This window comes from Capsella rubella, unplaced genomic scaffold (assembly GCF_000375325.1).
Source record: "Capsella rubella cultivar Monte Gargano unplaced genomic scaffold, Caprub1_0 scaffold_3, whole genome shotgun sequence".
In the NCBI taxonomy this organism is placed as follows: domain Eukaryota; kingdom Viridiplantae; phylum Streptophyta; class Magnoliopsida; order Brassicales; family Brassicaceae; genus Capsella; species Capsella rubella.
The window spans coordinates 5,008,087-5,024,911 of record NW_006238921.1 but is presented as its reverse complement, the minus strand read 5'-3'; the positions used below and the strand labels follow the sequence as shown (position 1 = coordinate 5,024,911).

At 38.7% G+C, this 16,825-nt stretch overlaps 3 protein-coding genes across 3 annotated transcripts; 1 reads left to right on the top strand and 2 right to left on the bottom strand.

Annotated features, from left to right (window-relative positions):
* The first annotated feature begins 221 nt into the window (after positions 1-221).
* On the top strand, positions 222-4,064 carry LOC17892360 (C2 domain-containing protein At1g53590). The gene is given in 12 exon segments (XM_006296541.2): positions 222-606; positions 702-776; positions 982-1,125; positions 1,313-1,408; positions 1,509-1,640; positions 1,738-1,890; positions 1,983-2,024; positions 2,112-2,163; positions 2,250-2,342; positions 2,431-2,738; positions 2,828-3,748; positions 3,751-4,064. Coding segments are annotated over 12 exon segments (2,202 nt in total). The 5' UTR covers positions 222-489; the 3' UTR covers positions 3,820-4,064.
* On the bottom strand, positions 4,030-5,281 carry LOC17890832 (pentatricopeptide repeat-containing protein At3g14580, mitochondrial). Its single transcript, XM_006299221.2, has one exon. It carries the CDS (start codon positions 5,279-5,281, stop codon positions 4,055-4,057), a length of 1,227 nt encoding a protein of 408 aa, XP_006299283.1. The 3' UTR covers positions 4,030-4,054.
* A 235-nt stretch (positions 5,282-5,516) lies between these two features.
* On the bottom strand, positions 5,517-15,948 carry LOC17891879 (putative callose synthase 8). Its single transcript, XM_023785633.1, has 41 exons — positions 15,536-15,948; positions 15,315-15,415; positions 15,110-15,231; positions 14,930-15,017; positions 14,702-14,812; positions 14,402-14,521; positions 14,225-14,317; positions 14,051-14,142; positions 13,827-13,953; positions 13,586-13,723; positions 13,436-13,512; positions 13,138-13,342; positions 12,620-12,751; positions 12,410-12,527; positions 12,009-12,337; positions 11,780-11,832; positions 11,629-11,689; positions 11,444-11,525; positions 11,302-11,351; positions 11,129-11,215; positions 10,896-11,030; positions 10,676-10,770; positions 10,509-10,593; positions 10,263-10,423; positions 10,056-10,179; positions 9,831-9,952; positions 9,594-9,741; positions 9,356-9,507; positions 9,146-9,252; positions 8,942-9,064; positions 8,784-8,852; positions 8,523-8,691; positions 8,298-8,409; positions 8,076-8,195; positions 7,885-8,000; positions 7,691-7,774; positions 7,486-7,598; positions 7,173-7,402; positions 6,242-7,090; positions 5,957-6,142; positions 5,517-5,876 (listed from the first exon to the last, which is right to left on the bottom strand). Exons 1-41 carry the CDS (start codon positions 15,795-15,797, stop codon positions 5,646-5,648), a joined length of 5,979 nt encoding a protein of 1,992 aa, XP_023641401.1. The 5' UTR covers positions 15,798-15,948; the 3' UTR covers positions 5,517-5,645.
* Between the last annotated feature and the right edge of the window lie 877 nt (positions 15,949-16,825).

Below are 16,825 nucleotides of genomic sequence, written 5' to 3'. Positions count from 1 at the left end.
GTCGGATCAGATCAAATGAGATGGGAGTAGGACATACACAGATTTGGTGTCTGCTCACACGTGTCTGACACGTTTGCACTCTTTCAGGCGGTTGACGCGTTTCCTTTTTCGAAGATGTTTTTTTCTCGGACAAAAACGACATCGTTTGGTTGTTTTGTCTTCGCGGAAGAAAACAGAGCAAATCGCCTCAAGGAAGAGTTTGTATAGATCGAACGTTTTTTTTTTTTTTTTTTGCTTTGTCCCTGTCACTTTCTCTTTGGCTCTGTCTTCTTCCATCTTGTCTACTTAACCAAAATCAATCCTCCATAACGGAAACAAACAAAAGAATCTGCAATCACCTGTTTTCGTTTGTTTCTTTCATCTTTTAACTTGAACTCAACAGGCAACAACAACACACATGAAGTTCGGACTCGATTCGTATGGTTTGGTTTCATGAGATTGGTGTTTGAAAAGAGAAGCAAGAATCTTTTGGAGTAGTTGATAATAATAATGGAGTGTTCTGTTATCCATCACGTGGTGATTGTGCTACTGTTCCTTTGGGTTCTATCTTACTTGAATCGATCACACGCCTTTTTCTATTTCCTCGCTCTCATTTATCTCTACCTGGTAATTTTTCCTTTTGGTTCTCTTTCAAGTTGACTTCTCCCTCCTTGATGAAGAGATTGATGTGTTTGTATACATACTGGTTGGTTTCTTTTTAGGTTCATGAACGGTATGTGATCATATTGAGGAGGAAATTGCAGTTTGAAGAGAGGAAGCAAGCCAACCAGAGACGTGTAATTGTTACATTTTCCTTCCTTAGAGATAATGAATTGATGTTCAAGTTGCTTTTTTGTTTCCTATTTCTAGTGCAGACACGAGTTTTGACTTTTTGAGTTCTAGGCCTCTCAATCTTGTGTTGGAAGATACTGGCTTTAATTAGCTTTCTTTTGTATTAAATGGTGATCCTTTCTTGTTGGTTTTATTAATACAATTTTTTAGGTCCTATCTGATTCTGAGTCAGTGAGGTGGTTGAATCATGCTATGGAGAAGATATGGCCTATTTGTATGGAACAGATTGCATCTCAGAAGATTCTGCGTCCGATCATACCTTGGTTCTTGGACAAGTATAGACCTTGGACTGCGGTAAAACCATACAACTTTGTTTCTCTGTTTTCTGTGTAGATGTCTCTTTTTGAGTCTTTTCGCTTTCTTATTGTGTATAGTTTAGACTTTTGGAATACTACTTTGGGTTCTAAGGCCACTTACTGCATCACAGTTTACAGTCGAAAAAGCAACTTATTATTATTGATGGTAATGATCATTTCTGCAGAAAGAAGCGGTGATACAACACCTCTATTTGGGAAGAAACCCGCCTCTGTTGACAGATATAAGGGTTCTTCGGCAATCTACTGGTGATGATCACTTGGTATAGTTGCAAAACTTTATAACCCTCGTAGATTACTGCAGTGACATCTGGTGTGTAATATTTATAGAGGAAGTGGAACTTATTATGAGAGTGTATACAGGTGCTGGAACTTGGAATGAATTTTCTAACAGCAGATGATATGAGCGCAATACTAGCTGTGAAACTAAGAAAAAGACTTGGGTTTGGAATGTGGACTAAGTTGCATTTGACAGGAATGCATGTCGAAGGAAAGGTAGTGGATTTTCTTATCTGTAGTGAATTCACATACTCGGGAACGCTCTCTTAAATGAAGTGCTTTGCTTCATATTGTATACCTTGAACTCGTGAAGGTGTTGATTGGAGTGAAGTTCCTTCGTCGATGGCCTTTTCTGGGGCGTTTACGTGTGTGCTTTGCAGAGCCACCTTATTTCCAAATGACTGTTAAACCAATTTCTACTCATGGACTTGATGTTGCTGTGCTTCCAGGGATTGCAGGATGGCTAGTAAGTATTGACGCCTGATAAGCTTGTAAACTTAAATAGTGTCCAATACTCCTCTCTAGCTCTTCTGAGCTTTTTCTTTCTTTCTCAATCAGGACAAACTTTTGTCTGTTGCATTTGAGCAGACTCTTGTTGAGGTAAGCTTCTTAATTCCCCTCTTGTAGTTAAGAAAACATTGTCATTACAATCACCCCAGCTAAATGAGGTTTGTCTCTAATTTGCAGCCAAATATGCTGGTAGTTGATATGGAGAAATTTGTTAGCCCACAGTCAGGAGGTAACTATCTTGTACTTCTCAAAATTCTCAAACCTTTATTATTCAGTCCATATGTTTACCTTTTTTTTTGTCTGTGTTCGTTCCAGAGAATTGGTTCTTTGTTGATGAGAAAGAACCAATAGCACATGTTCTTGTTGAAGTCGTTGAAGCATCTGATGTTAAACCATCAGATCTAAATGGTTAGTCTGGAATTCACCTGAAGTTATCTTCCTCCACTTTAGTAGTTGGAACTATATTTTATGAACTGCTCGGATCTGGATGCTTCAGGTTTAGCTGATCCTTATGTGAAAGGGCAGCTTGGCGCATACAGATTCAAAACCAAGATTCTATGGAAAACTTTGGCCCCCAAATGGCAAGAAGAGTTCAAGATACCAATCTGCACATGGGACTCCCCAAATGTTCTTAACATTGAAGTTCAAGACAAGGACCGGTTTAGCGATGATAGTCTTGGCGTTTGTTCAGTTAACATTGCAGAGTTTCGAGGCGGCCAAAGAAATGATATGTGGTTGCCTCTTCAGAACATTAAAATGGGGAGGCTGCATCTTGCGATAACCGTACTTGAGGATGAGGCAAAGGTAGATTGAGATTCTTGTCAGTTCCCTTAATATAGAGCTTCCATGATTAATTCTTATGCAATTTGCAAATTGATATCTCTCTCTTACAGTTGAACGATGATCCGTTTGAAGGAGTGACAATAAGTAAGGAAGACATGTGGGCTTCTTTTGCTTCCGACATTACAAATAAAGGTTCCTTCTCATCAGTGGTATCTGATAAGTCTCCAAGGGTTCCTGATAATATGGAACCAATTAACATTGAAGGACAAGAAGAGACTGGAATCTGGGTACACCAACCAGGAACTGAAGTCTCACAGATTTGGGAACCAAGAAAAGGCAAGAGTCGATGCCTCGATAATCAAATACAGGGTGCTGGCAGTGTCCGTTCCACTGCATCTACATCGCCCAACAATGAAAGTAGTAGCACTGATGAAAATCAGGAAGGAAAGAGCACGATGAAGTCTCTTGGTCGGGGATTGAAGAAAATCGGTTCAGTGTTTCATAGGAATGGCAAAAAAGAAGAATGTCATCATACAGGGAACATCGAGGAGGATATCAGGTCTCCTCGAATAAATTTGAAGGCGTTGGATCAAAAGGATGTTGGGGTTAAGTTCATTGTTGAAGACAGTCTATCGGGACCTCTTACAGGAAGAAGTCCAAAAGGTGAGAGCTTTGGTTCTGAAGATAGTCAGCACAAGGGACACATGAAGGATGTTGCAAAGAGCATTCTAAAACATGCTGAAAAGTCTGCAAGACACATTAAGTATGCCTTTTCGCTTAAAGGATCAAGGAAATCAAGAGATGAGTGTTCAACTGTTTCAGAGCAAGATATAATTCCTGAATCCAAGTCTGTGTATGACTCTGAAGGTCAATGTGAATATTCTGATGATGAAGCTACATTTAGCAGTGTGCAAGACCTGGGGACACCAAGAGCAGCAAAATCTGAAGGAAAAATTGTCAAAGCAGGTGAAAATGATCATATAAATACATCAGGAAACTCCAAAGAAGATTCCCAAGGCGATGCGAACATTTCAAGAACAAAGAAACAAAGGTAAATTTAGCAAACTTGGAAACTACATATAGTGGTGGAAACTACATATAGTGGTGCCAGGAGCTCTTTTGCCACCCCCAAGAACACCGAAGGATCGAAAGGGAATCATATGTAAATAATCAAAAGCTTGAGGATGTTAGTTGTAGATACGCCAAAGGATTCTTGTACAGCTTTTGAGTTTTGAGTCTCTGTCTTGCTTCTTCCATTTTCTTCCACTCGAAGAAGAAACAGCTTTTGTGCATAGCATTTTCCATCTTTCCAACAATACAGCGGAATGCATACAACCTTATTCAGGATTGTCTTGGCAAGTAACGAGATTCAAAATTTCTTGCGAGTCATTAGTCTTCGAAATTACACAATTACCAACTTTCCACCACATCCCTGTTTTTGGAACAAAACCATGATTCACCATTTGCCTCAAAACCCAGTCCAATTCCGCAACTGACTTCGTTTCACAGAGCCCCAGAACCATCTTTTTGTACGACAGAAAACTGGGTCTCATACCCCATGAAATCATCTGACTCATCATCTCTTTAGCTTCCAAGTTCCTCTTTTTATCCAAGAGACCATAGAGTACCTCCTGATAAGTCCCAGGGTTTGGTTGACACCCCTTTAGCTTCATTCTCTCCAAAAGTTGAATCCCTTCTTCAACCCTGCCTTTCTTCCTAAGCCCTGAAATCAAAATGTTAAACGTGATCGTGTCTGGTTCGATTCGCTCCTTCTCCATCCTCTCCAACAACTCAAAAGCTTCTGCGAACTTTCCCTTGTTGCAGAAACCACGGATTAGAGGAGAAAACGTCATCACATTAGGCCGTGATTTTTGTTTAGGAAATTCGTCGAGCAGTTGGAGTGCAGCTTCCAAGTTCCCACTCTCACACAGTCCTTTGATGAGTATATTCATACAACAAGCATCTATTTCAACACCTAGCTTAGGGGCACTCACGAATATCTTATGAATCTCATCGAACAGCTTCGCGGAAACAAGTAGATTCAAAATGAAGTTGAAACTTTTAGGACTTGGCCAGCATCCAAAATCCGGCATACTGAACAAAATCTCGATCGCTCGGTTGATTCTACCGCCTAAATTCCCGTAAATTCTCATCAGATTGTAAAAGAACTCCTCCGAGAAACGACATCTTTTCTCAAGCTTTACAATTCTCATTACTTCTTCTATTTCGTCGAACATCTTAGCTTGTCCGAACTTGTTGATCAGAAGGGCGTAGAGAGGTTCCGTTGGTTGATAATCTTTACGTTTAGAGTAATGCTGGTAAGCCGGTATCAGAAAGCTCGGCTCTTTGACATTTTCAAAGATCTTCAAAACCTCGTTTGGGGCTAGCCAGTCCTTGTGCTTTAGCCTGGCGAGTTTATCTTCACCAGAGTATCGTTGCGGCGACGACGCATATCTATCTGAAGATAAAGATGAGAGAAGAAGAATAGCAGAAGATGAAAGTGATTGGCTTATTCTGGGATTTGAAGTCGATGCTGCAGACAGAACAAGCCTCCGAAGAATCATTGTTTGAATTCGATGCTACAATAGCTACGAACTGTTTAAATATGACTTCGAAACAAAAGCGTTTCAAGAATAAATTAAACCAAGTGGTTTAGTATTGAGATATTTCGGTTCAGAAAGTTTTTGATTAAATTGTGGTTTAGTTTCGGTTTAAAGGAATATACCGAAAAATTTGACTCGCTTTCAGTTGTAGCAATTAGAATTCCAATTTGGTTCGGAGCGGTTTAAATGTACACAATTATATTGAACACCAATGGAATATTTTAGTATGAACCGGATTTTTTGTACAGAATAAATATAACAAGTGAAATACTGTAGTTACAAGATGTACAAAGCAGAGGAGTGGAAGAAAGAAACGAGGCATATCTTATCTATTCTTCTTCTTCCCTGCAAGAATAGGTTGAATTTGAAGCCTTCTGTTAAAAGCTTCGTTGAAGAGAAAGCGTGTCTGAAACGCAGAAATGATTGGAAGCCATGCTAAGATAGCCATTGGTGCAAACAGAACAACACCCATTCCATAATCATAAGCTCTAGCAAGAACCTGTGCGAACTCCCACAAGCTCGTTCCTTCTATTTTTGGCCTAACAGCTTGTGCAATCTGCATCGAGTTTTTTAGGGGATGCTGTAAGAAACTAGATTGAACAGTGAGAGGTATATCGAAATGGGAAAGATTGGTACCAGAATCAGACCCCAACCAGTGGGCAAGAAGGCTAAGCAAGAGACTATAAGGTCCTTGACAGAGAGGTGACAGATGTTTGATAGAGTGATAATGACTGTTAGAATGCTCACGAAGATGAAGACTTTGAAGAACCGAAACACGAGATGCTTTCTTGTGCTGAATAGTTGTCTCCCTAGATCTACGGCCTGCATGATCAAACAGATAGAATCTAGCTTGACTTTGGTTCTGTTTTTGTGCATCTTTTTAATACTCTAGCAGAGAAGAAAGGAGATGAGAGATTTTACCTTGACAGTGAAGAATGTGGCAAGAATGACGACCCAAGAAAGCGCGTAGACTATGATATTTGTGCTGCTCTGGGTAATGTCAAGGTGATATACCAAACCATACTGATACACGAAGAACCTGAGGGACAAAATTATCTCCAAACAACGAGCTCCAACACCAGAGCCACGTAGATGAGCTTGCTCGTCGTTCCACCAAGATTGCCAGCTCTTGTCTTGCTGAATCCCTATCCCACCTTGCTCTTTGATCCACCTGTTCCAGTCTCTCCAATCCCCAACTATTATTTCCCAGGTAAAGCCTGAAGGGTTGAACAGAAACGGGGCGCATAACCATGTAAGGGACATGAACCACACTGAGAAAGTGATGAATGAGTAAGCCATATTGCTTTGAGATGTATGCTTGAACAACTCGTAGACGACCAGAAGAATCATAAGCTCAAACCCTTTGATGAAGTGGCTTCGAGAATATAATCTGTAATTTTCACTGAAATTGGCATGGAACACCACCACTTTACGCCCTGTGGGTCTGTATTTGGCGCCTCCATGAAGAATTGTTCTACCGAAGTAATGCGTTTTGGTTCCGAGAGAGAAAGTGAAGAAGAATGCAGCAAGCTGTAGCTGCATGAGTATAAAATCTTGAAAGGCTATAAGAAATCCTTTCTCCAATCCAATCTCCATCACCATTGGTAGACCGGTCAAGAGACCTAGCTGGATAAATGATTGAGAGGCGAGGGCTGTTTCCAATGACTTTATGTTTTTCACCTTGGCCTCAAGAATAAGCGTCTTCTGCAACCCACTGAGCACGAGGTAGAGTTGACCATAGAGGTAAATATATATCCCAATCACTGAAATCTGTACACACGTCAGCAGAAATCAGAATTCATCCAAAACTGAAACAATAAAACGGTTATTATTTAGCCAATTTGGACGTTACCAAGCTGCTGAAGTAGAAACCAATGGTGGTGAAATAACAAGATAACATTCGGAAGAAATCAAAACGTTGTCCTAAACGGTATATGTCACGGCTAATTGTCTGCTCGCTGTTTCCATTAGCCACCTTGGCCTCAAACTTTGAGATCTGATTGAGGCCAACATCACGACCTTTTCCAACTTGGAGGTACTCATTGTAGGTTATGCATCCACGTCGTAGGGTGGTATTATAACCTAGGGAACACAAGGAAGAGTGTAACTACAAGTAAACCTGACAAAATTGCTGAGAGTCAAGTCCTTAATATGTGAATTCGTACCGGCAAAAACATCTTCACTTAAATTAATTGTTCTCGATGCTTTACTGATGCCACCCCTTGTTATATGAAAAATTCTGTCAAAGACATCTGGATGTCCATAGTGAAACCGGACTCTGTAAATTTGTGAAAGTAATATTAGGTTTCCTTATTAGGTGCACCAAGGGTAAACTGTGATTTTGAGGGTTAGAAACTTAGAGGTTATTGCCTGAGAGGATTAGCAAGAAGCCTTTGACCGATTGTGACAAAACTGGTTTCTTGATATGACATGAACCATGCTAGAGAAGAAACACTGCAATGCAGAAACTCGGTAAATTCCCTGCTTATGAGATACCATGACCATATCCTGGTTGTTTCAGGGAGAACGATATTTATATGCATGTACGTATTTCTGGAACAAACCTTCCGGTGAAGATGTGTTCCCTTAACCCAAGAATTGTTGGAGGTCTTCGTCCACGGTTTCTAAGAAATTCTTGCAGGAGATTTCTCATTTTAAAAGCCTCTTCTAGGTAGTGATCCTAACATTTATGTCAGAAGTTTAGAAGACACAGAGGTGGTTAATTAATTGTACATCCAAGAGACAGAAAACTTACTTGGTTCATGTCGATCGTCTGAAGTGCTTCGCCTCGAGTGAAAACTATGGCGTGATTTTGATTCTCAGGCTTCCCCTCTCCAATGTTAGGTGGACCAGGTAGTTTGACACGGCAAATTTCCTAGAATGTTAAAACCACGTTTAATCATTGACTATAAAAGTGTGCCAGAGATTTTACAGTTCAACTTGCACATCAAATTATCAGGCAAAAAGTTATTGATACCTGATCGAAACCGTTGACAGCTTTTACCAGTATAGAGTAGTAAACCTTCTTTGGAACATCCAACACGATTTCTTCCCTCTCCTCAACGTATGCTACGCGGAGAGATGGATACCTAAGTGCAACAGTCATGTAAACAGTGCTTTAGGGAATCATTTACAACGTTGGCTACTGAAACGAAGTATCTAATTGTGGTCAAGTACAATTTGCATAACAATAAAAGCTTACTTTATCATCAGGTCAAGTATGTCCTGCGCATGGGGATCCCCAGCTGATTTTTGGGTTCCAAACATTTGGCAAGACACAACATATGTGAATTTCATATCTGCTAATGCATCAAGTTGTGCGGCTAAAGGTCTGTTACTTCGTTCCACGTCATTGTATCCTTCAAGAATATCTAGAGGAGAAACAGACTACATTGGAATATACCACATAAAAGTTTTAAAACAGAAGTTGCAAAGATCAAAGACTAGAGCCAAGATGACATACCCTCGTCATCTGCCATGTCAAGGAAGGCTTGCAGTTTCAGAGCTTCTCGGCAATACATCATACCACGAACTGTGTTAAGCATGGAAACAAAAAATTTGTTAATTTAAAGAGTGATAAAGATCACTTAGGCAATTTTCACATATTCTTACTTCTCTCACCAGTTCTACTCAATGTTTGTCCGCGAAATGATGCCCAGCTTCGAAGCTCTTCTTCTTTACCCTCTTTCTTTAATGAGTCCAAATTATCACATCCCATTCGCTCCAGAAAGTTTTTCCACTCATCTGACAACCCAAATATTATACATTAAAACACGAACAAGAGAATACAGACATCAATCAAAACGAGCACGTATTGCGACTTACCTGGAAAAATCTTCTGCATATAAAAGATGATTGACACGCTAGAGTTGGTGGAATGTAGTTCCTTTGTTGAAAAGTTAATATCCTCCTGATAATGTGGTGTCAAAACACTGCAACCAAAGTGTTAGTCATCAATTGAACATCGAAGCATGTACTTTGAGTATAAAGTTATAATGTTGAATATCTGTCTAAGGTAAAGTCGTGAAGGCAAACCTGAATGACATCATATTGCGTACTTTCGGAGCATCAGGCATATCCATGAAAAGTGAAGTAGCAAAGAAAGATATGCGCCTCCGAGCTTCTAAGTTCTCTGGTATGTCCATTGCACTATCTTTGACGGTTAACAATAACAGAAAACGCTGGATCTGCCAAACCAATGTAGATTATCAGCACACAGCAGCAATTTCGCAGGATCGAAACAGTGGAATGTTGCAGCATGCTCATACGGTACCTGCTCACTCAATGAAGGACTATCTGGCAGTGGAAAATGAATGCATCTCTGTTCTCCATAAGATTCAAATAACTGTGGTTCTATAACCCTCATAAAGATTTCCGTGTCCTCTTCTGACCCCTCCTGAGACTTGAGCAAATCCAGAATCCTAAACATACAAAAAAATTATTAAGCTATGTCAACTTGCTCATTCCTTCACAGAGAGAGAACAACGGCTCCATAACTGCGAGCACTAACCTGTCACCATGTACCATCATATCATTTGTTACTAGCTCAAAGATATCCTGAAGAGCCTTTACAAGTTTACCATGCAGTTCTTCACTTTTCTCAACCTGGAGTTGCTCTTCACTTCCTTCAACCTGAAATATACAGAAGAACCCACATATGCTACTATATATTTAGGAAACTAGACAGCTGTCACTTTAAAATCTAAAATCTATAGCAACACCACAAGATGATTACCAGGAGTTGAACCAGCTCAATACATTTATCATGCAACGCTGGGAGCTCAGTCATCTTAAATTCTTCAAGCAAACTTGACTGTCTGATGCTTTCTTCTATCTCGTTAATTATGCCAGATATAATCCTAAGCCAATATAAAATATATAAGTTACATGCCGCAGCCAGCAGAAAGTGAAATAAAATATGTAACTAGCTATGAGGCTATACTTTTTCTCGAGATCACCAACAACAAGAATCTGAAGAATGTACTTCAAAGATTCATAGCATTCTTTTACTGCGTAGTACATGTACTCATCTTTCCGAATCCTTCGGTAGAGAACCTCATCCTTCCCGACATAATCTTTTGCAATGCTCAGAGCTGTTGAAAACTAGTAAGATGGGGCAGCTATATTTACCAACAAACCGAAATTCCCACCAAAAATAATTGTATAGAAAATTTGTAAGAAGATCTACCTTATTTGCAAGGAGGAAAATGGGCCAACGGATGATTCCTGATAATACCTCTGATGACATCGGCATCGTCATCAAATCTAGTTCCCTGAAGATAAAAAATATCAATTATTAGCTATTTATAGATGTCCGAACTTTACATGCATACAATATAGAAGGGAGCAATTTACTTGTTACTAATCAGATCTTCTTTTCTGAAACTGTTTATGACTTGGTTCCACACCAAGACAAACTTGGCCATACTATTTTTCTGGCCGTCAGACCCCTGGAAAAAAAAAGTGGATGACTTCTTTATGCCTAAAACGTAAATATACTCCAGTAGTCCAGCTCATAAAAAAGTGCATAGTTTAGTCGTTAGATATATACACATCGATTCAGAAAACTTCTTACCCTGCCTAAACTGAAAGGGAAAAAGCCTCTTTGTTTTCTCCTTTTCTCATCTTTCGTTGAGTGTGGAATAAGAGATGCATTGAAAGCAGAAGGTAAAGTATGAAACCGGCCTCTCAACATGCCTAAAGTTCGAATCTAAGAGAAATAAAGGAGCATGTTAACCTGGTAACATCAACACCTGGCCAAAAAATGCAAAAAATGACAACTCTCCCATTGAACAAAGGTGTGCTTACCTCACCAAGGTGATGCAGAACTCCATACAGCCCACCAAAGATCGTACAGTAAACTGAATACCATATTTGGGTATCCATGAAATAGACCTGAAAGTTCAAATTTTGTCTCATAATGGAAGGTATGCATGGAGCTAGAAAAATCATAGCTTTTTATTCACCTACAGAGAACTTACCACCATGATCGGTGCCCATACTGCCACAATTGCAGCAGCATTACTCTTCACTATAAAGGAGGAAACAAAAAGTTCTTTAGTACGCTGCAATAGATACTTTACAACAGAAGAATAAGAAATTAAAAGTGTAATAAGAGTAAACCTGATGGGAAAATTTCATGCCACTCATAGTTCCGCACGCCAACTTTCATTATTAGTCGCGTAGGTTCTATTAGAGGCTTTATCTGCAATTTCAAATCATAACGAATGTAAGAAATTTTTTGAACTCAACGAATACACATCAGTTATCAGTAGCACCTATCTGGGAACTGCATCAGTTCTAGTTACCTCAAATGCATAGCTGAAAGCAAACTTGGTCAGGAGAACTAGAATCCAAAAGAAGGTGTATCTGAACAGAAAACAAATATAAAAACCACGGAAAAAGAGAAAAGACACGGTTAACAAAAGTAACATAGAGGTAATTTGGTCAGAGACATACTTGAACTGTGACACTTGAGTTTCTTGCACTCCTCGCCCAACATATAACCTAGGCTGCAGAAAATCAGTTAGCTGTCAGTAAAGTAATTGGATAGTAACTTGTAAAGTGCGTTTGATATACACCAAAAGTAAAACGGACAAACTGAAGATATTTACAATACAATGATGTGCTTTAATGCTCAACTGTGAGAAATCTGAACAAAAGTATAGAGTTTCTGACATTTAAGTACCTGTCCCCACCACAACAAAGTTTTGAAGATGCGATGATTGGAGGTCTCAATGTATTTGCTGATGGCAGGAACGAAAAACAAGACCAATTCAATAGCACTTCCTGTCAGGTATATCGTGACAGCCACCATATATGGAGAAAAACACCATTCACCAAGCCAAGTTTTGTAATCTGTAAAATAACACATGTATTTTCTTCTTGAATGAGCATATAGCACTGGTAGAATTATAGTCCACATCGCAGCAAACCCCAACTTCACCATCTGCTTCTTCTTTTCATTGATTGGCATAGTGTTTCTGGCCTTCCATTTGAAGATTATGTCAAGAATACCTGCAACAAGCCCCATAAATTTTTAGCAATAAGTATTTTATCTTAGGTTTCATGTTAAAGATGCCTGATAACCTTTTATAAGCTTTAGAATTGCAGAGGTAATGAAAATGCTCATGACGTCTTCAAATATATCGGCATTAAACATTTGGAGTGGAGATCCCACATCATGACAAGCCATAATTATTAATGCCTGAAAGGAAAATAAGTATATTTGGATAATGTCAAAAAAAAAAAAATGTATACTTGGATATAATTTGAATCATGAAAGAGCAGAAGAGGAACCTGTAGAGACATAACAAAGAAGCTCCACATTCTGTCAAAACTTCGAAAAATCTGCCAAAAGGAACGAGTCTCTACAAAATTTGTCTTCCCCAGCCATCTTGAGGTTGGTTTAGTTTGTTCCTCACTGAGACCCTGACATGAAAAGAAGATCACATGATGCAAGGAAATATGTAACTATATAGCGTTTTTGAGACTTACAATCTTTGTAAATTTTTCCAAACCAATGCAATTAGCTGAGCCTAACGACGTAGTCCTACAGACAGCCCAAGTTCTTTTTTCTCAAATGATGACTCTGGAAGCCGTTCACACATGAATTGACCAATTTGAATAATGTGCTTACTTAGATATTAAGCGATATGCTCCAAAGTCTCTTGAACAAGCTAGGAACACCATACTGCTATGACACAAATGAAACAGCCTACCGATGAATACGGCTTCCAGTATTCTTTAGGTTACTTAGTGTGTATATGCACATGCATAATCAGGGGAAGAGATCCATGAGTTACAGGAATATGTACCCCAAGTTCTTCGTCATCCTCTATCTCTTCATCAGTTTTCTTTGTCTGCTTGCGAAATCTAAGCATTCCTCGCCACCTCCCTGGCTTACTGGTATCTGATGATTCTACACAGAAAAAATCGTGCTGAAATTGGCCATCTAAGCATTCCTCGCCATCTCCCTGGTTCACTCGCATTGGCCAACCTATTTCAAAGCATTCGGGAGACCTGTAGAAGACGTAAAAATGACTAATTAGTGATGTTGTTCACGAATTTTCAGCACAGATATGGTAGCAAAGAGACTTAACATAGTGTTCTGACCAGAAGAACTCGTTCAGATCATCATAGTTTCTCCACATAGAATGATCAGCAGTTCCATTCTTGTTCTTATCAGCTTCCTGTAGACGTATAATATACAATTGACTACTCATTTTCAAGTTAATTCAAGCACTTCATCAAACAGAAGATAACCTTTTCGACAACCCTGTATATGGGGGTAACTACATTCACAAGGAAAGATTCGTGTCCTACACCATATGCTGGCAGAACCTTCTCCCCAGTTATCATACTGACTGCACCAGTTAAAACTCCATGCAATTCATATGCCATCTGAATTATCATCAACATCAACATTGTGAATTTTGATCAGATTGAGTGATGAACTTCCTAAGAAGAATTATTAATACCATAGAAACAGAAAATTTAAGCTTACATGGTGGAAAATATAACACAGGCACTCTGGCATGAACCTCAAGTTTGACGCCTCTCCCCATATGAGAAGGTAGAGTCCTATATACAGTGTTTTATATTGTAGGGCTTCCTGTTTCACGTAAGGCAACCTGCAGGTAGATCGTGAGGCCAAACAGTTTTAAAAAATGGCTTTTAAGAAGAGAAAAAACTATCGATGGTGAACAGATGAAGATTATCTAAAAATACCTGATGTTATTTTTCCTCCCAAGAAATTTGCACCAGTTTGTGTAGTTCTTAAAAAACTTCTTCATCAACGCATCTACTGCCTCATCACCAGACTGGTTACAAGAATTATGATAATATCAGTTTCAAAGACTGATAACTTAATTTATTCAAGAAAAAGGCGACATAACAGAACACCTTCGGTGCTGAAGACTGCTTTTGAGGTTGACGTATTATGGTGTTACTGAGTAGTAGGATCATATGCTCTCTCTGATTGGCAACATTTCCATTCTAGCGGAAGAAAAAATTTGAAAGTCTGTTCACCATCTGTAACTACAGTCTTTACAATACTGATACCAAGTTCCTCAAAAGTACCTGGAACCCAAATGCATACTGAAGGAATTCAAATAAATCCACAAAAGGCTGGTGTCTCTGAAAATCCTCTGGAGGAGGCAACCCGCGAGTGTTACGTACAATTGCAACAGCAGCTTTAATCTGTAATTTTAGGACATAAGGAAAATTTCACCGTTAAAAAAACAAAAAGCTGTGTGAGAGAACAATGCATACTAGAATAAGAAATCAGAACAAGAAAACAAAACATATAGAAACAGTGATTAATTGGTTAGAAAACAAAATAGTTTGCTTTCCTCCCCATGAGACAATATATATGTATACCTCAGGCAGATGCATGATGGCTTGGTGTACCCCTCCTTTATCAAGAGGAAGAATGTTATATGGCACATAGAACTCAGATTTTGCACGAATACTATCTCTATCCGCAATGGCCTATCATGAAACAGAGTATTTCAAGTTAGCCATCCTAAATTGTGAAACCAATGCACAAGTTATATATATAGATTCGGGAGGAGAGAAACCAAAAAACAAAAAAAAAGAGGCAAGAACCTGCGGGCCAGCACCACTTGTGACTGTCTTAAGAACTTCATACAAAACAGAAGCAATTCTGCGTGCGTTAATCAACTTCTCTCGCTGACTATTAAGAGAAAAAAATCCAAACATTTAAGCGTTGGCTGCCTGAAATTGAAGTAAAAAAAAAAAGGAAGCAATAGTTAGTAAAAGTAGTACCTATTATCGAGATTGAATGCTGCACCATGTCTAATAATGTACTCCTTGTAAGAATGATAAACACGTTTGAGCTCCCGAACATCACTCTTCTCCTTCCTTCTTCCCACAGTAAACTCTTCATCCTAGAAAGGATACAAAGAAGTCAAAACAAAAGTCAACTGGATCATCTGTTTAGCTTCCATCTCTACTGGTTTTGATGACTTGCCTGTTCAAGCCTTTGAAGAAGTGAAGTTTTGAACTGCCGTACACCTCTTCCCGTAGAGTTCCTATCCATGTGGTGAGCTATCTCGAAAGCATGAAACCGGCCTGCAACCCGCAAAGTTTCAACATTGGTAAAGAAAGCTCGAAAATTCGAAGAAAAAAAAACAGGGGAAATTCGAAAATTGAGCTGAAAAAATTAGGGAAGAGAGGGGAGAGTGAGCTAACAAAGATAAGCAATACGAGGTTCCTCAGACTCAACCAAATTAGCTATACGAAGAAACCGCTGAATCTCTGAGGCTAATGTGGCAGGAAGCCTCTCGCTATCAAAAGGCTCCGACGAAACATGTTCCCGAAAAGTTAGGGATCTCGTGAAATCGTGCCCGGTTGTTCGTTCTGGTGAATCATCTTCACGACGACCCAGAATAGGGCGTGAGTAACTAGTGCTAGGAACGTCGATGGGGTCGACGGGGACGATTTCGTTAGACATATTTTGAGAGAGAGAGAGAGAGAAAAAAATCAGAATCAAGCGAATTAAGCTGATATTTCTTCTTCTAGGGATTTGCTCGTCGTCGGTGGGGTTTAGGGAGGGAAGGAGGAAGGAGGGAAGTGGTGAGTGGAGATGTGAGGATTTATATAAAGCGGTAATTGCTTAGCGAGGTGAGTTTCCATGGCGGAATTTTTTTTTGAAAAAGAGAGGATTTTGAGAGGGATGATGATGATGAGTGCGATTTCTTCTCTTTTCTTTTTTTTTTTTTCTTTTTGTTTTTGGCTTTTTGCTTTCTTTATTAGTTTGGCCGTTCTTTTTGAGAGGGAAAACAAATGTTAAATTGTTATTTCTCAATAACATTTTTATAAGCTCTTGGGAGATTATATATTCCTTCTTGATTTACAGTGATATAATATGCAGAAATTTTTTGTTTAAAGTAATGATGATTATTATTTTTTTTTTAAGATAAAGAGGTAGATATGTGGGAAAAAAATCAGTTTTTCACTTTACTATAACATTTTTCTTAATAGAGTTTACGTCACAAAGTTCGTTTTGTGATTTATATATAGGTGCTATTACATAATATATTGGAAAAAACAGTATTGATCACATTGATTTTGCATTAGTTTAGGTGAGTTCAAATCACATTAAAAACAAAAAAAAAAAAGACTTTGTATATCCTGGAATATTTAGATAGTTTATAGTTATATATATACCTTGATTATTATTATTTTAACGTAAATAGATTTCCTGATAGGTTCAAGTTTTTATTGCTACATGTTGTGATTAAAATCCTTGGAAACATTGTCATATACAAGAAAGTTGAGATTTACTATATTGAAGTCTATTTTCTATAGAGGAGAAGTGTTAAATTAGCTTTGCATAATTGGTCTTACATGTCAGAAAGATTAAAGTTGGAAAGAACTTTTTAATTAACTAAGTAAGCTTTTTTCTCCAAAATTAAAGTTAAAAGATACATAATAAGATATGAAGAAACAAACATCTGCCTGGTATATGTAGTAGTTTAC

What these genes read in the sequence shown, in the direction of transcription:
- LOC17890832 (XM_006299221.2), bottom strand. Translation starts at nt 5,281, where the DNA reads ATGATTCTTCGGAGGCTTGTTCTGTCTGCAGCATCGACTTCAAATCCC.
- LOC17891879 (XM_023785633.1), bottom strand. Translation starts at nt 15,797, where the DNA reads ATGTCTAACGAAATCGTCCCCGTCGACCCCATCGACGTTCCTAGCACT. An exon ending in AATTCTAAAGCTTATAAAAG is followed by an intron (nt 12,338 to 12,409) that starts GTTATCAGGCAT and finishes GGCTTGTTGCAG; the next exon opens with GTATTCTTGACATAATCTTC. An exon ending in AAGTGAAGATGTTTTTGCCG is followed by an intron (nt 7,403 to 7,485) that starts GTACGAATTCAC and finishes TGTGTTCCCTAG; the next exon opens with GTTATAATACCACCCTACGA.